The following is a 20,721-nucleotide window of genomic DNA, read 5'->3' on the forward strand; positions in this document are numbered from 1 at the left end:
TAATCAGGTGCCCATACGTGGTACAATATTTCTGTGAGGTTTGCGTGCAATGCAATCCGAAGCTAGTTAAAAAAGCACAGACTTTGTGCTGTGCGATGGGATGCCCGCGGGAGTGTGCATCGCATCACACGGCACCCACGCCCTGTGTATGGGCACCTTTAGGGGTAGATTCAGTTTGCCAAGAATGAGCAGGTTACCATGGTAACCGAATGGCACCACAACTATGTACCAGACACGTGGATTTTTATCCCCAAGGCAATTGAATTGACCCCAAATTGTTATTGCTTATACTGTACATTTATTTCTACGATGGTTCACCAATTCTCTGTTCCACAGGCAAATGCTGACCCGTCAGTCATAAACTGCTTGCACAACCTGTCTAGAAGAATAGCCATTGTGTTGCAGCACGAGGAGCGGCGCTGTCAGTACCTGACAAGAGAAGCTAAGCTAATCTTAGCGATACAAGATGAAGTCTCTGCTATGTCTGAGAGTGAGTATATTATGAAAATCTGTGTCATTGCTGCCTACATAAGGACAAGTTACAGTTTTAAACTGGTTTATTTTTTGTCAGTTCAGCTTGCCGGTGCTGTCGGACTGAGCGATTACTACTTTCACAGAGATGTTAGCAGAGGGCACCATTTATGGGTGTAATAGAGCCCCGCATGTAAAGAATCATTGCAAGGTCTTTTCTTGCAATTTTGAATTTCAAGTAAACAAGATTGATTAGGAAGTGGCGGGAGGTCACACACACGTATGTGGGGGTCACATGCACTCATACATACTTGCCCACTATCAGACACTCATACACAGTTAAATATCCTCGTACACCTCACATATACTCGCCGCTGCTGCAGGAGTCCGGTGGTCTGCTATGGTTCCAGAGCAGGTCCTGACCTCTTTCTCTAGAGGTGCAAGATTTTTACATCTCCCACCCACAATTTAATTCACCCGGAGAGTTAGGGCCATCAGAATTCTACCATCTCTAAGACTCACATTGCCATTTTTCTATCGGACGCATAGAACAGGAAAATATTGATGATGCTCAACTGCACATGCCTAATAATTGAATTTCCCGCTGTAAATGCTAACCCCATTATTTTTGCTTTACAATGTTCCTTCTAGCCCAGTGTTTCTCAAATAATCCTTTATGGAACTCTAACGGTGCATGTTTTACAGGTATCCTCAGGAATAATTAGTACAACCTGTAGATCTGTTGTGTCAATTAACACCTGTGCTCCTGCTAGATGTCCTGGAAAACATACACTGTGAGGGTCCCATGAGAATTGGGTTTGAGAAACACTGCTCTAGCCCCACTGACTATTATGGTTAATGTGGGTATCTGGCAATTAAAATGGAGAACGATGTGCTTTTACTAGCGATATCAGCAGCTAATGTATGGCTGATACCATAGTATTCCTACACTGACTCATACGGTTGCTTGGTGGCTGTGCCCTTTGGGTGCCCTCTAGAGTAGTCACATTTAATTATGCTTCTCTGCCTTGGATCTCACTTATTGTGCAGCTTTTCATTTGGGTGCAATATTAATATATGTATTGGATAATATTAATCATAAATGAATTTGCCTTTTACAGCAGATGGGGGTCCGCAGTCGCCATTTCCCCATATTTTGCCAAAGTGTAAACTAGCAAGAGACTTAAAGGAAGCATATGACAGGTATGACTCTGCTTATTTTTTTATATTTTTTTTTGTAAAGACTAATTTCTTTATTAAAATATAATGCATTGTCAACATTAATATAATTCATACTACAGACTAGTAACTGCATTTTTAGATTTTTGGCAAGTATTGGAGCTATTTTTTCCTTTTCCACTTTTAAATTGTAAACCAGATGACCATTAACGTTACAGCGATTGGGTGATTTTACTAAAAGAATACTGTATGTTAAATCTACCTTTTAGTGTCATCTTTAAGTTACCATCACCACCTAGTGGTTAGTCTAAAGAACTACACAGTTTGCAAAAGTTAAATGCCAGACTGCTCTGTGTTGTGATGGGTATGGGTCATGAGGTCGACACTATGAAAGTCGACAGATGAAATTGGTCAACATGGCTAAAGTTGACCGTGCCGGAAGAACGGCAATGTCGACATGAGTTTTTTACATTTTTTCTTTCAAAATGTTGACATAAGTTGGCATGGAGCCCACATCAGTGTACCGTGCCCCCTCGCTTAGCAAACTATTATGTTCTCCCTCCATGCCCAAATACCGCCTGTTTTGGGGAGAAAATGTAAAAACCTTATGTCAACCTTCCTATTGTTGACCTTTCCATTGTCAACCTAATGTTTGTGTCAACTTTGCAACCCTGTCACCTTAGCCATATTTCACTTAAGCTCTGTCGATCTAATGCATGTCGACCTAGCGACCATATTCCCTTGTGACCTAGGTAACCCTGTGTTAAGTTTAGGTAATATTGTCTCACACAGGCTACATTATGTAATTTACAATGTAGGAATGAATTTTACAAAAAAAGAATAAGGGCCAGATGTATCAAGCTTCAAAGAGTGATAAAATGGAGAGTGATAAACAGCCAGACAATCAGCTCCTACCTGTCATTTTTCAAGCCCACTCTGTAGCATGACAGTCAGGAGCTGATTGGCTGGTTGTTTATCACTCTCCATTTTATCACTTTTTGAAGCTTGATGCATCTGGCCGTAAATATGGAGAAAATGGAAATCCAAAAATGTTCTCCCGAACTCCAGGGATGGTAAAAAATCTGTCCTACAAACAAGTAGGGTGGATAAAAATTGGTTGTGTTTTTGGCAGGTTTATATATAATTTTTTACATAAATTTTATTTTACACAGTTTTTATCTTGGTTAATGTGTGTTTTATTAAACCTTTTACTGTTGTTTCATTTGAGATAAAAAAAAAAGCACAATAAAAGTATTTTTTAGTAATGATGATGTGACTATTTCAGTGTGACCAGTTACTTAGAGAGAGAGCACCACCTAGCAGTCGTGTCTGTAACTGCATACATTCTTTTTACGCTTAGTCGTAGCAATTTCTGGCCATATACAGCTGTAAATTTGTATTTTTTTTAATTTACAATACATAATATATACAGCCGCCAAATACAAATACGAATTTGAAAACATACGGCCGCCTACTCCATCTGGAAATACAAATCATCTACATTAGAAGTTGTGAAGGTATTTGTGCTTTGAAATTAACACCATACTGTACTTCCCTACTTTTCTTGATGCTCCGGAATATCGGATAGCAGCCTAGAAGAGTTGACTAGTCTGTGTACCATGCAAAAGGGGGTGGTCCCGGATGGGCGATGATGCAATTTGCATTGAATTGCATAACTTTAGCACCCCTTCCTGCTTAATAATTAATTGTGTACTGCGGATGAGGCCACAATGGTGCAATCACACATTAGTCCACCCCCTGCTTGTGACCCACCCACAGCAGCCTTGTCTATTGTCTCCCCCCCCCCCCTCCCCCCGATTGGTCAGCCAGGATTTCAGCTGATATGTTTTAAGCCCATTAACATTGCATATGTGATATGACATACAAGCCCACCATCAGGAGTGTTTCAGGCACTTCTAGCTAAAGACAAAAAGGCAGTGTGACTAGAAAGGAAAATGTGGGCCATTTATTGCGCATAGGTGCATTGGGTAGACCATTGTGATTAGCCCATTACAGTAAGGTACTCCCATGTTCCTTAATATGAATATCATTTTATTATTATTATAATTTTATTTATAAGGCGCCACAAGTTTTTTGCAGCGCCGTACAAAGGGGAAGCGGTCATCTATTAGAATGAACTTAGGTCTACAGTCATTAGGTCGACTGGCAGGAAGGTCGACCTGACTTAGGGTCGACATGGGCCAAGGTCGACATGACTTAAGGTCGAATTTGCATAAAGGTCGACATGAGGAAGGTTGACTGGTCATAAGGTCGACATGGGGTTTTTCACTGTTTTTTGAGCTGACGTGCTGACAGGCGGTATTAGAGCGTGGAGGAGGTTATTAAAGCTGTGCCCGAAGCATTGCGAGCGAAGCAATGTCAACTGTGTCGACATTCGGATAAAAAACAGTGAAAAACCCCATGTCGACCTTATGACCAGTCGACCTTCCTCATGTCGACCTTTATGCAAATTCGACCTTAAGTCATGTCGACCTTGGCCCATGTCGACCTTAAATCAGGTCGACCTTCCTGCCAGTCGACCTAGTGCGGTCGACCTAATGACTGTAGACCTAAGTTCATTCTGACAGATGTACCGATTCCACACAAAGGAACAGTACAGGGAGACAAAACTTGGCATAACATTGAATAAATAACAAAAATAGAGTACATATAAAGAGCGCCACAGTTCAATACACATTACAGCTTAGATATAAGTAGTGAGGACTCAATCAACATACTATAAGAGGCTTGAGGCCAATGATGGAGATGAGTATGCGGACGAAGATGGTCACTGAGTGTTTGAGTATAGGAGAGCTGTGAGTGACATGTGAAGAGAAGTGGGCTTTGACAATATCATTGTTTAGTATGTAGATGAGCCATATACAGTGGTAAATAGAAAAATAACGTTTTTCTGTCCTTAAAAAATTAACTAGTCTCAAAATTCTAAAGGGGACAGTTCTCTGGTATCCAGACTGGTCATAGACTGACTCATCATAGACATATGGTCGACCGTTAATGGTCGACATGGTTTAAAGGTCGACACACAATAGGTCAACATGGAAAATGTCGACCTGCCAACAGGCGGTATTTCATGCCCTACCATCCTCTAGGGCGTGGAGGGAAAATAAAATAGTGTGCCGAGCGCAGCGAGGCACCGAACCCAAAGCATGGCGAGTGCAGCGGTACACTTAGACAGTGTCCATGTCAACCTACAGTATGTCAACATAGACACCCTAAAAACATTAAAAACGCATGTCGACCTTTTGACCCTGTCGACCTTTTGACCCTGTCGACCATTAGTGATCGACCATATGACTGTCCATGAGTCTGTCTATGTCTATGATTTATACCATAACCATTTCTCCAACTATATTCATAGGTCTTGCTGGGGTTCAAATTGGAGACCAGTACACTTTTACAAGCTGGGTCTTTTTACCGTGTTCTATTACTCAGTAAAACAAATTCTGACATTATCTTCTATTCCAGTCTGTGTACAACAGGTGTGGTGCGACTGCATATAAACAACTGGCTGGAAGTCAGTTTTTGCTTACCACATAAAATTCATTGTGTTGGACCTAATTTTATCCCCCCAGAAGCAATAGAAAAAAGCCTAAAGTCAATCAGGTAAGAGAACGGGATTTTGAAAAACGACACGTGTATTTTTTAATGGAATTTTGCAGATACATAATACAAATGCAGATTTTATGGGAAAGAGATTGCAATTGCTTTCACATTTTATAATTCATAACATTCTGGAACACATTAAAAGTATAAATCTAAATGTTCCCCATGACTAAATATCTTGTATAAAAAGTGTTAAACTTTGGGAATAGGCTGCTTTCTGAGGTTGCATAGGTTTAGTGTAGCATACCCACAGTGCTCTATTTGTATCCCTTTGTCAAACAAGTTGAAATGGTGTTGCTGGCTGTCCTATTTTAGGGTTAACTACTGCCCTACTATAAACATTACAGGTCACTACGATGAATAAAAATGTTTGAGTTCTTATGTAATATCTGGGCTCCCATTTTTCTTATGAGACCGCGTCCCCTCACGGGGCTCGCTGCGCTCGCCACGCTTCGGGCACGGTGGCTCGCTGCGCTTGCCACGCTATATAAAATCAACTCCATGCATAGTTGGATAGTAGGGGTATGAAAAAATGGGGTGCATTTAACATGGGAGCCCAGATAATACATAAGTACCAATTCTGACAAATTCACTCGGCACTCAAAGGGTTAAGTACTTTATTGCGGCAGATCAGTAGGTTCTTCGTTTTTTTGGGCCAGCAAACATATAGTATTTGAGGTTTAACAAAAAACGTAACATTTGAATAAAGGATAAGGTGTCATCGAGTGCAGGATTATTTTTTTTAACTACTTTATAAAGAATAGAATATTTGATTTTATCACAAACTAGGTAAAGTCTTCTGCAATGTACTCTCACTTTGATATGTGACCTTTTTTACTTTCACTTTGGACTGTGACAGTTTTTAGCCCACAAACTCTCCACCCCAGTCCCTATCTTCTACCTACAATCTGTCCTCACAGCTCTCTCACCATATCCAGCAAGTTTGAAGCAAATCAGTGTGTCTCCAAAAAACTGCTTTCTGTTCTGACATCTTTTAGCACACAAAGGAGTACTTTGGTCCGTTGAGTGGCCTCTAGTGGTCAGTGGCGGTACTTCACCTGATATAGATGTGCAAAACTGACTACTTATCATGTGACCGTACCCTAAATACACATCTGCAGCTACTGACACACTTTGTAGCGTAAGATCTCTATAAGGCTCTCACATTCTGAACAAAAGGTTTACTTACGGTTATAGCTAAAGCAGGCGTCACATTGTCCACAGATGCTGGGGAATGTATTATTCTTCCATTTGTGCTCCTTTAAGCAAAGATTTAAGAATGTGTCCCAAAACTCACTATTTGAATTCACTATATTATACATTTACTATTCAGACGATGTAACCCGTGTTACATCTGTATGTTATATATTTTGAATAAAGTTATTTTTATTAGGCAATAAAAGTCGTCACAGAGTAATGCACCATGATATGAATATATTATAAACAATCACTACAGACATGTGAAAAGACAAGCAAGGCATGTATAGTATATTTTGGTACTGTTACTACTGTATCACAAATGTGAAAAGACAGAGGGCGGGATGTACTATTACTCGCATTTCTGTAGTGAAGTGTAGTTGTTTTTTTCGTGATGATTTCTCTCTCTTTTTGCGGAGATCTCCGCGTTATGTACTAATTTTTTTTCCTAACTTCATATCCGCGTTAACTCTGCTATCCGTCGGAATAGTTACGCATTTTTTTTTTTTTTTTGCGCATGCGCAATGACGTTTACTCCTGTCATGTCAGTTGTTTGTGCTGTGCGGCGCGGGTTTCTCTCACTCCCAGGCGCCACCTACTCTGCCCATCACCAACACCCTACCACCCCTCAGAACCTACTGTGCCCATCACCAACGCCCTACCTCCCCTCAGAAACCTACTGTGCCCATCACCTCCGCCCTACCACCCCTCACACGTGCCTATCAATTCAGCCCTACCACCCCTCACCCTAACAACATCCCTTGCCCTAATTTAACAATGACGACACCTTAATCTGCTTCAAACCAAACCCCATTTTGCAATTTGGCATTACCTCAAACAAATAATCCATACAAACATCACATTGCCCTCATTACCCTAAGCCACGGCTATCCAGCAAAATGCATTCTAATGAGATGCCCACAAGACAACCAACGCCCCTATTAACTCAGACAAATCTAAAAAAAAATTTGTGACACAAAAAAACCCCCATGAGATAAAACAGTGTATTAACGCCTGAAATACAAGGCGAATTAACTCCACACAAAGCTGAGCGCTGCGAGTGTTAGTACATCACACAGGCGCTTCAGCTACACAGAGATGAATGAAACTCCGCGAGAACAGAAGCCGGCGGAGTTTTTTTTCAACAACACAACGAAACTTGATTAATACATAACACGAAGCCATTGCGGACGCGAAACATGGATGTCTACGGAGCGGTAAGCGTTAGTACATCCCGCCCAGAGTGTAGACACCATAGAAGGCTGTTGGTAGATATTTTGTTAATGCAATATGGCATAAGTCATTTTAACTTTTTGAATTGAAAACATAATAAAGGGGAGAGAAAAAAAAAAGACAAAGAAGATATTACACATACATTAAGCCACCTTCATTACTGTATACTTTAGTGGGATGTTAGACGATGGAAGATATATTTCTTATAGTTATATCTTATCTTATATATATCTATATCATATACTGATTGTCTGTCATCCTGCTTACGTTACTCAGGGTAGCCGCCACTGGTACATGAGTATCCATCTTCGATGTGTGGGGAATCTAACCCTTAGCCCAGAGCTTCCCAAATGTAGGCAGAGAGCCACGAGACACATATCGTTCATGTTGCACTGATGTATTTGCCAATGTCTTCCATTCAGCCAGAGATTGGCCCAATTGAGCCATCCAGGTGCGAGCTATGCAAACTTTGGCTAATGAACAGAGATTTATAACATACTGAGTGTCCAATCTGTTTAGAAGAGTCTTCCTGAATGCCCAGTACACAATTTTAGGAGTTAACCCCTTGAGTGGTGGGTTGTGCTGGGGCAGGACAAACCTACCAGGGCAGGTTTGTCCTGCCCCAGCAAAACCAACCACAGAATGTAGGGGTCCCCCCTCACCTCCACTCCGGCGTTTGCACGGGAGCCCCTGTCACAGCAGTGACCACAGGCGGCAGGCTCGGGGATGTTTTGCGGCGGGTCAGGAGGACTCGGGCTCCTGAACTCCTGAGCGTTCCCGAGTCCCCCCGAGCTCCCCTGAACATCCCCGAGCCTGCCGCCTTTGTCACTGCTGTGAAGTGAATGGCGGCTGGGGAAGTGGCAGGGGAGCTCCGGCATATGATCGCCGGAGTGGAGGACGAATGAAGGGAGGGGGCCCTAGAGGTGGTTCGCCAGTAGTGCAGAGCTGGAGTCACCACTGGTGCGCACCTCCTGCAAAACTCTCAGGGACAGCCCGCTGCGGCAGCGCAGCTGAGCCCGGAAAATTTCCGGGCATACCACCCAAAGGGTTAAAGCCTGCTCGGGAATCCCGGGTTGCTGCTTTAATGGATTAACCTTAATGGATTAAGGGGGCGTGGCCTAGCGGTGCATGAAGTAGGACACGTTCTAACGGAGCTCCTGACCGCATAATCCTGGGAAATATCCTGAACCAGAAGTGAGAACCTCTAACGGGCAGAGGCTGACTGACCATATACCCCTGACGGTGCTGAGTCGGCGAAGGGGTGTCTGCGCTGCCTGGACTACCTGCCTGGTGCTGGTCCCCGCCGCGAGCGCTGCTCCTGAGACGCGCTGCCGGGCGCCATCTTGAAGGGGGAGACGGAGAAAGACGCTGAGGTGCGGACTGTGAGACACTGTGCTGGGACCGCTGCGGCTGCTGGTGAGGTGACTGCGCTCCTATATCCCCGCCAACTGGGACGCAATACTCCCACAGCCTTAGGACATACTACACTGCATTATCGGCGCTTAATTGGGCCCCCCCCCTCCGGCTGAAGGACGTGACAGCGGGGGAACCTCTTCCCTGTCAGACTCTCCTCCAAACTACTATTGCCAACGGAGGGAAGGTGGGGAGACGGGGGTGACGGTCCCACCTGAGTCGACAGACCCCGGCTGGCGCGGTGAGTGACACGCCGCAATTTTATAGAGAGGAGCCCTGGCCGGAGCGGCGGCCATCTTGCAGGTTCCTGTGCCTGGGGGTGTTAGATCGCTGGGAGCCCTACACCACGCTAATAGAAGCTGAAACTGACTCAGAGCTGTACCAAAACAAGCTGAGTGCCTGCAGTGGATGGAGAGATCCTTCATAGAGATTTCCCTCCTTATCATTCTATACTAAAAGACTGCCTGATAGTGTGAGACCCCGGTGTGACCTCCCTTCTCGTGGGCATATAGGAGGCTGTTGATCCGGGCCTGGACCCTGCTGGTGCCCCCCCCTCCTGGATGTGCAGGGCGGTGGCCAGTGCAAATATTGCAGTTACTGTGTTTCTGCTGACCCATTCTGGATTCACACCTGTTGTCTCCCCCCCCCCCCCCCCCCCCCCCTGAAATATCTCTGATAGTGAGACATCCTGTGCACCCTGTCCCGTACCCTGAACACCTAATATTGTGTCTATACTACTGTCTGCCTTTGATTTGCTACAGAAGGACTGTTGTGATCTTTCCCCCTTCTTGGCCAAACTGCATCACACTCTATGTCCCGAAGGAACACACCAGCTGCTGCGGCGAAGCTGGCAAAATTTGCCAGGCTAGACCTTGCACCAACCCCCACGCCCGCCCCTGCTGAGCTCCCCTCCTCAGAGTCCGATATGGCGGATCCATCAGAGGTAACACTGGCGCAGCTCCTGCAGGCAATTACGGATTCGGAGAAGAGACTAGCGGGCAAGGTGGCGGAGGTGAAAATCTACATATCCTTCATAAGACAGGACATGCAGAAACTGAGGGACCGAGTTGAGGAGACTGAGACCCGAATCTCTACACTAGAGGACACTACTGCACCTATCCCTAATCGACTCTCCACGTTGGAATCCCAGATGTCAACATGTCAGCAGAAGCTGACGGATATGGAGGGGAGGCTGCGGAGAAATAATGTGAGGTTCGTCGGGCTTCCTGAAAAAGCGGAGGGTACAGATCCGGAATCCTTTCTTGAGAATTGGCTGATATCCCTGTTCGGTAAGGAAGCCTTTACCCCTCAGTTTGCAGTGGAGAGAGCACATAGAGTACCCACACGTCCGCTGCCACCTGGTGCACCTCCACGCACATTTATTGCAAAGTTTCTCCACTATAAGGACCGGGACTCTGTTCTCAGACTTGCTAGATTGAAGGGCCCCCTTGTCTACGAGGGTCAGCGGGTGGCAGCCTTTCAAGACTTTTCTGTAGAAGTCCAAAAATCCCGATCCCAGTTTACTGGGGTTAAACAACGCCTCCGCACCCTCCAACTGAAGTATTCAATGCTTTATCCGGCGAGATTGAGAGTTGTGGCTGGCACCCGTACTCACTTTTTCGACACACCCCAAGCCGCCTCGACATGGATGGATACACAGCCGGCTCCGCGGGAGCTCCCTCCTTGAATTGGTCCTATAGTGTGTATACTGGTGACTGTCCGCTGTCTGCATAGCCTTTATCCTTTTTTTTTTTTTCATAGGCACTCCTATTGGTAATGTATGAAACATATGGCCATGATATTTAGGGATAATTCCCTGTCAAGAGGTAAACTCTCCTATCTGACCAAATGAATATATGTTGCGGTCAGGACTACCATGTATCTTAGGTCATAAATAATAGTTGCCCCCTAAGGGTTATTCTTTTTTTACTTTTTTTGATTGTTATTGGTTGAAACGTCTCCTTAGAGGAGTCGATTCGGGGTTAAATGTTAAGGGAACAAAGTGTACCTATGTTTGGGTGGGTATGCCGGGTGGGTTGGGTTTCTCTTGCTTATGTTAGTTTTTTTATTTTTAAGGAAGTGTGTACATTGTACCTACATCCTCCTGGATGTTGGATGAGGCGGGATGGCTCGGCATGACACTTTTGTTGTGTGTTGTCCCCTCCTATCCATTATCTACCCCTGTATTGTGCAATGGTGAATGTTATAGGATGGAATGTTAGGGGTCTTAATGACCGTGTAAAACGCGCCTTGGTGCTGGGCCAACTTAGGACTCGCTCCCCAGGAATCGCATGCCTTTTTGAAACCCACCTCGTGGGTAGCCGAGTGCTTGCACTTAAAAAACCCTGGGTAGGGTGGTCCTTCCACTCAGTTTTCCACCCCAACTCTAGAGGAGTCTCGGTATTGATACATAAACGTATGGGCTTCAAATGTCAAAAAGTGCAAATAGACCCTAGGGGCTGTTATGTATTCTTGGCGGGTACCCTGTATGATTCTCCCCTTGTAATACTGGCCATCTATAACCCACCTCCATATCAACCCACTATTATCAACAAAGCGTGTACCTTTATGCAGGATTTTCCATCATACCCAGTTATAAGTGTCGGGGACTTTAATGCTGTGATGGATGAATCTCTGGATAGATGGAGACCTGTTCCAGGGGGGGGGACGGAGTGGGGCAACACCCTTTGCTCGACTTATAGGGGAGGTGGGCCTGGTAGATGTTTGGAGACTAAGATATCCGACGGCTAGCTGCTTCTCATGTTTTTCTGGCACGTATGGGTTTTTCTCACGTATTGACATGGCATTGATATCTAGACGGCTGATCCCCTCTGTGACTGCTATTGAATACTTACCCAGAGGTGTCTCTGACCACTCCCCGGTGTGCCTTGAGGTGGAGTTGGAGGGCACCAGGGGTGCAAAATTTTGGCGTTTCAACCCTTTCTGGCTGACGCAGATGGGAGCAGCCTCTGAACTGTTAGTGATGTGGGAGGAATTTTTTGAAAATAATCCTGTGGAGGGGGACACTGCCCTGGTGTGGGATACATTTAAGGCGTTCTTGCGGGGCTCATTGATCTCCCGGGTCGCACAGTTGAAGGTCTTTAGTCGTAGAGTTGAGACCGAATTGGAGAGGCAGAGTACAGAGCTTGAACAGAAATACTTGACAACTGGGCTTGTGGCGGACCGTGTGGAGTGGCTGGTTGTACATAAACAATGGACGGAGATGCTGTTGGATAAATCCAAGCGACGTCTCCTGTTCCAGTCTCATGACTTCTACACACAGGGGGACAGATCGGGTAAATTTCTGGCTTATTTGGCCAGAGAAAACCTTCCGCCTACAATTGTACAAAGCATAAGACGGGAGGATGGTGTAATATGTACGGGGATTCTCCCAGTGGCGACCTCTTTCTATAATCACTTTGAGAGGGTATACGAGACCCGAGTAACCTACAGCCCGACAGAACTAACTAACTACCTTAATGAGATCACGACTCCCAGTTTGAGCACTGACTCCAGGGAATTTCTGGATGCCCCCCTCACATTGGAGGAAGTAGAGGCGGCAATTAAGACCTTCCCCAATTCTAAGTCCCCGGGCGTGGATGGTCTCCCAATTGAATTATACAAAACCCATATAACATTCTTTGCCCCTAGGCTCCTATCCCTGTATAATCATTTGCTGAAACAAGGCTCCCTTCCTGTGTCTATGGCGGAGGCGCTGATTGTCCTTATCCCGAAGCCTGGCAAAGACCCGCTATCCCCTGATTCTTACCGACCCATCTCATTATTATCTACTGACGTCAAAATATTGGCCAAGCTACTGGCGATACGTTTGAATGCGGTTGTGCTTCAGGTGGTACACGCTGATCAGACTGGTTTCATGCCCGGCAGATCGACAACCCTTAATCTGCGTCGCCTTTTCACCTATTTGCAGTGGGCCCGGGAGGGAATGGAAGACGCGGTGGTGGTCTTTTTGGACGCAGCCCGCGCTTTTGATTCAGTTGAGTGGAGATACCTGTGGGAGGTTCTGAGCAAGTTTGGAATAGGCCCAAATAATAGGCCCAAATTTTCTCTCATGGGTCAAGTTGCTATATACTGGGCCGACTGCCCGTGTGATGGTTAATGGTTATACCACAGAATCCTTTAGCTTGGGTAGGGGAACCAGGCAGGGGTGCCCCCTGTCCCCCCTGCTCTTCGCACTTGCGGTGGAGCCGTTGGCCTGTCACATTAGGGCGTCCCCCTTAATTAGAGGGTATGGGATAGGAGATACTGAGGAAAAAATCGGGTTATATGCAGATGATATGATCCTGTATTTATCTGACATGACCTCCTCCCTTCCAGCATTACTGACCCTGATGACGGAATATGCTCGATTCTCGGGGATAGGAATAAACTGGGATAAGTCGGTGGTATTTCCCCTACTCCCTACTACACAACAACCCCAGTCCTACAGCTGTTCCCTGCGCTGGTGTACACAATTTAAATACCTGGGTATCCAAATTTCCCATACTCCTGCCGAATTTATATCCTTGAACCTAACCCCGCAAATTGACCACCTACGCCAGAAGGCCCGCACCTGGCAGACACTCCCCTTGTCGGTAACGGGCAGGGTGAACCTCATTAAAATGACGGTTCAGCCCAAATTTCTATATATACTACAGAACTCGCCCACTTACATACCTATTTCCTACTTCCAGCTCATTACTAGACACATAGTTTCTTTCATATGGGGAGGTAGGCGTTCCCGGGTGGCAGCTAAAACCCTATGCCGATCAAGATATGATGGAGGCTTAGCACTCCCAGACTTAAGACTGTACTACCTGGCGGCGCAATTTTCCCAACTCGTTGGTTGGGTCACATTGGCAAACCACGAGAACTTGTCTACGGCTCTTTTGAACAGGACTGGCCTGTCCTTCACACCTTTGCAATTTCTACTTGCGAAAACTATGATTGGGACACTTCCTCCTCTCCTACAACAGGCCTGTAGGGTGTGGGTGTCGGTGGGAAATATACGGGGAGACCCGGTGGTAGACTCCTGTTCTCCTATCTGGAGAAATAGAGAATTTCCTGAGCTATACAAATTAAATGCAGGCAAAGACTGGATATCATTTGGTGTCTCTGAAATAGGCCACCTCTTTCAGGACGGGACGTTCTGTTCCTTTGAACAAATGATTGATAAATATGCAGTACCGAGACAGTTCTTCTATAAGTATCTCCAGCTTAGACACGCGGTGAGTGCGCAGTGGAGGGGAAACACACCTGAATTGGCCACATCCCCGGTTCGCTCATTGGTTAGTAAGCTCCCTGATCGAGGGAGGGTTTCAGCTCTGTACTCTCCTCTGCTCACCTTTTCGGGGGTAGACCGTTTGGAGGGTTTACGGGCCAGATGGGTGGTAGACTTGGGGCCTATTGAGGATGAAGAGTGGTCACATATGCTGAGCTCGCCCAGGGATGCCACAGCATTTGCACGTTTTCAGCAGATTCAGTTATATGTCCTGCACCGGGTATACTGGACCCCTCACAGACTTATGAAGATGGGTGGTGCTGGGTCTGATGCGTGCCCCAAATGTAGGAGCCCAGATGCGGACTTTTGGCACCTACTGTGGCAATGTCCACGGGTACAATCCTTTTGGATGGCCGTATTGGCTAGCGTGCGGGACACGGGAATACAGGTCCCGCTGACTGGCCCTCGTGTATGTGTCTTCGGACTTGAATTGGAAGAACTGCTCCCTAGGTGTCATAGAACCTATGTTAATACCCTTCTCACACTGGCCCGTGTATGTATTGCAAGGACCTGGATAGGGCCCTCTGCCCCAGCGCACGCAGCGTGGGTAGCCCTGGTTAACACTACCGTATCCCATGAGCGCTTTATGTACACCAAGAGGAACTGCTTGGGGAAATATAATAAAGTCTGGAATCTATGGCAGTCATCTGCCTTATACCTACAGGACCCGTGCTTATGATTTATTAAAACCCCACTTTAGGCATGCTGTGACCCTTAAATACCTGTTAGAGTCTAAGACTCGACCAAGACTAACTGGGACCTTGTATCCTATAAAACCATTGCACCCCTTACCTGTGATGACAGCTGCTTAATATCATTATGTATATGTATAGAAGGGAGCACGACAAACGTATCCTACTCATATTACAACGTGGAATAATGTAACACACAAATAATTGTTTTTGTTTTGTGTATTTTCTTTTTCTTGTTTTATTATTTTTATGTTAGTTATGTAAATGTATTACATGCAATTTTCAAAAAAAAAAAACAATAAAAAACACTTGATTCAAAAAAAAAAAACCTTAATGGATTAAGGAGGAAACCCAAGGTGCAGTCCCAAATGAGATGCCAGAAACCCCCCTGCACAGATTGACATTTAGGACAGTTAAAGTTAAAATTACCTCCGATTTTGGCCAGCTTAACAGGGTCAAATATGTCCTATGCAAGATAAATAATTGGACCTGCTGACATCTCATGGAAACCGTGGCAAGAAGTGGAAGTTCTCTTCCTCATCACTAATGGGTCCTATATTACCCTCCCACCGGGTGCGTAGAGCAGGCAGGGATTCTTTATGTATATAGGATAATAACACGGAATACGTTAAAGAGATGACTTTTTAGTTTGTCCCAGATTCTTTAAAAATAGTTTAGCTGGAGAAGATGTTAAAACAGGGAAACTACTTTTAAACAGAGTTTGGAGGGCGTGTCGTAATTGTAAGTAGCGAAAGAAGTAAGTCTGTGACAGACTATATTCTTCCTTTAATTATTGAAATTATTTTAAAGTATTATCCTCCTATAATTGCCCTATGGATACTATCCCCTGGGACAACCACGGTCGCCTGCCAGTCAGACTAGAGAACTCAGGGAATCGTGTGGAATGCCAGAGAGGAGTGTCCGGATCGATATTTTCATATCCCATCAAGCAATGAATTTCCTGCCAGATCTTAGTAGCCTGAGCAACAAGCGGTGGAGTCAATTGTAGGGGGTAAGGGTAGGGCAGGTGTGGTGTATAAGAAGAGCTGGAAGTTATAGAGGGTCACTGTATGTTATATTAGTGAATATTTTCGTTTCCACGTTTAGCAGAGGACAATAGAATTCTTTGTTTCAGAACTAGAAATGAGCATTTACTGACTAAGCTAAATGATGTAATCTTTGGGTGGATGAGGGATGAGCTAAATTCCCTTTCTAAATGTATTTTAGGCCTTACCACGCTCTGCTGCTGCTGAAGGATGAGAAAAGCTTGCTGAACGAACTTCCACTTGATTGCTCGCCAGCTTTAGTAAGAATCATCAAGTCTGCAACTGCTGTGAAGAACCTCCAGCAGCTGGCACAAGATGCTGACCTGGCCTTGTTGCAGGTGCCTTTCCCCACATCTCTTCTGTCTGTAATGATGTTGCTGAGTCCCTATAGAACTGCCATCATGTCTCCTCGAGTAGGGAGTTACATGGCCAAACTTTCTGGAGCATAATATAGCACTGCACTGCAACACACTTCAATCGGGCAGAATATTACATTGGGTATATACTCCTCACTATGTTGATGAAGCTGATTTTGCAGATTTAGGGATTAAGGTTAGGTTTAGGGTTAGTGATATTATGCAAATGTAGAATACACATTTGAATATGAAGCAGTGCTAAGACAAACGTAATAAATTATAACAATTTTTTATAAAGACATAAAAACAGTTGGCACAATGATATAAACAACAAGTAAGCTGCCTAAAGTGCTGTTAGCACCGCTTGCTCTTAGTTTGCCTGGGGGCAGATGGTATTGCCATGTATGTTCGTGGTAATACTTGGCAATACCATCTGCCCCCAGGCAAACTAGGAACAAGCGGTGATAACAGCACTTTAGGCAGCTTACTTGTTGTTGATATCATTGGGCTGTATTCAATGAGAATTATTCTCCATGCATGGCGAGAGATTTTTTCTCTCGCCAGGCACTCGCCCTGTTCCGGAGGGCTCGCTGCCACTCCTGCTCCCACTATTCAATGTGGTTAAGACTCGCCGCCACTCGCGGCGAGTCTTAACCCCTGCAGCGGACGAGCGTCCGCGGCAGGGAGCTGGCAGGGAGCCGGGGGATGGTGGCAGCCAGGGAGATTAAAGTCTCCCTGGCTGCCCCAGAACATATGTGAAGGGGAGCTGGGCTCCCCGGGACCCAGGCAGCACAAGCTGCCCCCCCCCTATAGCCAGCGGGGGACCCAGTATTCACTGCACCCGATCGTGCATATGTAATGATCGGGTGCAGTGAATATATGAATATCTAATGAGCGGCTCGAGAGCTCCGGCCCCCTGCTGGCTGCTCTGTGTAAAAAAAAATAATTAAAAAAATATTTTTTTTTAAATTAAATATATATTCATGTGCTATAAGCACATGAATAAAAATAACATGCCCCTTCACAGAAAAAAAATCCTGATTTTTTTTTTTACACCAAAATAAAAAAAAAAAACTTTTAGTTTAAAAGTTCACATTCCAGTTCTCCATGAAAAGATGGAGAATTGCTACACTGAGAGACACGGCGAAAATCACTTAAAAGACGGCGAAAATATCACATTGAATAGGGTGGTTCACTTTTGGAGAGCAAAATGCTCCTTCCAAAGCGAAAATAGCACAAACTCGCCATAAAACACGGCAAATTTTTCTCATTCAATACTGCCCATTGTGCCAACTCTCTTTATACCTTTTTTATGTCTTTATTAAAAACTGTTATAATTTATTAAGTTTGTCTTAGCGCTGCTTCGTATTCAAATGTGTATTCCACATTTGCATAATATCACTTTTTCTGTTTTTCGTGAGAATTGCCTACTCTCACATTTATAGCAGCTGCTTCTCACATCAGGCGCTCAATTGTAACTTCGGTTACTTTTATTCATTTATATAGGTTTAGGGTTAAGCTGTGTACACACGGTGAAATATATTGCTTAGTGTCTTCTTTTCATCAGCGACCAGAGATGGTTCCTGTTCCTGATGAACAGGAGACTCTGCTAGGGGAGCTGCAGAGGGAGCGACCATTAGGAGGCTGCGACCATTAGGAGGCTGAACACTGGAGCGTGCACCCAGCGATTTATTGCTGCAGCACAAACAAATCTCTGGCAGTGACCATATTGGCAGCGATATTGCACCGTGTGTACACAGCTTTAGTTGATCTGTCTCTAGAAAACCAGATTGTCAACATTCTGAATATGGATCACCCCCAGCTAATGCTCTAATTGCAATTAACCTACCTTTTTTCGTTACCTGTGTCTTTTTTGTTTAACAAAAACAAGGTGTGGGGAGAGGGGGGGGGGGGGGGATTTACTACGAGTTCTGTTTCAGATGGGATGTTGCTATGGGCAACCAATCAGATACTATCTATTAGCTACTAGAAGGTGCTAAACAAAACAAAAAAGTAGATTCCGATTGGTTACCCATAGCAACATTCCATGTGAAATACAACTCCCATCTTAGTAAATTCCCCCTGTTTTACTTGGCCAAGCACTTTGGATCACATGGTAATTTTAAAAAGTGGTCCATTATGGAATGTATACGTGTTAGGAACAGTACAGTCCTCATGTTACCAATATATATGTTTTTAAACTTTTTTCCTTGTAAATCAGGTATTCCAGCTGGCTGCGCACTTGGTGTACTGGGGCAAAGCTATTATCATTTATCCACTCTGTGAAAATAATGTCTACATGCTATCCCCAAATGCAAATGTTGGTCTGTAAGTATAAACTTTTACTTTTCATGACAGGTGTTTTTATGCTGATGATAAATGATTAATTTAGATTGGGAACAAACATCAGTGCTCTAATGCCTAAAAGAGAAATACTAATGTATCCTTGAAAACTGGGACTGGGGATCACTATTCCATCTCTCCATTGCTAATTACCTCTTAACATTGGTATATTACTAAACAAAAGCCTGGTAGCAATGTATAGTGAGTGCAACCCAATTTGTTGCTATAGAAACCCATGAAGTAGAAACTTGTAATAACCTTTGCTGTATAAATGATGCTGAAGCTAAACACATAAAATAACAATAAATTAAAAAAAAAAAAACCCCTTGGATTAGCTTTGCCCCGACTCTGCCCAGGGCTTGGCTCAGTACATCGTTCTAATGAAGAACACCATAGTCACGTCTAATGCTGCACTATATACTGTAAAACATGCTTCATAGGACCTTCCTTAACTCTTTTGCAAATGTCTTCTTAATCCTTTATAGTTGAACCGAGAATAAGTCTGAGTATAATTTTGGATACTTATTTCCTAGCACGGCGCCCATCGCATAAGATTGTATGCCTTAATTAAGGCATACAATCTATACAATTGAAAAGATTTTTAATTGTATGTACAATATCGCATCTTATGGATCTCATGCATCCATAAGATGCATGAGATCCATAAGATAAAAGATTCATCAACACCAACCCGAAGCGTGGCGAGCGCGGCAGCACGCGTCCTCCGACCTTCTCATACCCCCACTATCCACATCGGCGTGGAGTTGATTTTATATAGTGTGGCGAGCGCAGCAAGCCACCGAGCCCGAAGCATGGTGAGCGTAGCGAGCCCCGCGTGGGGACCTGTAATACATGTGAAGTAATGCGCGTCCCCTCGCGGGGCGCGCTGCGCTCGCCATGCTTCGGGCTCGGTGGCTCGCTGCGCTCGCCACACTATATAAGATCAACTCCACGCCAACGCGGATAGTGGGGGTATGAAAAGGTCGGAGGACGCGTACCGCCGCCCCTCGCAGGCTCGCTTTGCTCGCCACGCTTCGGGTTGGTGTTGATGGATCTTTTATGGCTTCTTATGGATCTTATGCATCTTATGGATGCATAAGATGCGATATTGTACATACAATTAAAAATCTTTTCAATTGTATAGATGGTATATCTCGTCGATCTCGTCCATGCACAAACACATAAGATGCATGCAATGCTTGCAATATCGTCCCGACACATACAATCTAGATCGTGGGTGCCGTGCTAGGAAATTAGTACCTAATTTTGTTATTATCTGTGTTTGTTTTTGCTAATACTTTTAAATAAATATAACTACAGGAAACATTTGTCCACAGAGTTTGTGGTTCATGCCATTAGATGCTACTTACTCATGCCGCACATATGGTACCTCCAGCCTCGCAGAGCCCATAGAGCTGCATACAAATATCCACTAGTCCGGAACGTGATCTGGCCTCGAGTTAAAGTGTCGTTGGTGTGCAGCGATACCTTTCCCCATGGGTCTAAGTGAATATAAGCACATAAATCTGACTAAGAAAAAGATGTGACTTTAAATATAAATTATAGGATATATTGGTACTTGTTTCCTAGCATGGCGCCCACTAAGCAATTTGCTTAGTGGGCTATTCTGCGTAGTGAAATCGCAGCGCATGGGCCCATTTTAGGGCCATGCGGTGTGATTTATTCACTGCTCTCTCAGCCCCGGGCCATCGCATCTGCCGCAAAATCGCATGCAATCAAATGTGATTTTATAGTGTGTGTGATGCCATGACATTAGGTATACAATCATATGATTGTATGTCCCAAAAAATAGGTTTAACACACCCCCCCACTATCCATGCCACCCCGAAGCATGGCGAGCGGCGGTGGAACGCGTCCTCCTACTT

The 20,721-nt window shown here is 44.7% G+C and overlaps 1 protein-coding gene across 5 annotated transcripts in view; it reads left to right on the forward strand.

Moving 5' to 3' along the window:
* Window positions 1-20,721, forward strand: part of NPRL3 (NPR3 like, GATOR1 complex subunit) — an 84,472-nt gene that overhangs the window by 30,945 nt on the left and 32,806 nt on the right. For all 5 annotated transcript variants that reach the window (XM_083153424.1, XM_083153422.1, XM_083153425.1 and 2 more), the window contains 5 exons: window positions 337-490; window positions 1,593-1,674; window positions 5,137-5,274; window positions 16,318-16,474; window positions 18,714-18,820. In XM_083153424.1, the coding sequence (XP_083009550.1) occupies window positions 337-490; window positions 1,593-1,674; window positions 5,137-5,274; window positions 16,318-16,474; window positions 18,714-18,820 (638 nt within the window). The remainder of the gene's footprint in view (window positions 1-336; window positions 491-1,592; window positions 1,675-5,136; window positions 5,275-16,317; window positions 16,475-18,713; window positions 18,821-20,721) is intronic.

Source organism: Crinia signifera, chromosome 7, assembly GCF_055691185.1.
Source record: "Crinia signifera chromosome 7, ASM5569118v1, whole genome shotgun sequence".
NCBI classification, from domain to species: Eukaryota; Metazoa; Chordata; class Amphibia; order Anura; family Myobatrachidae; genus Crinia; species Crinia signifera.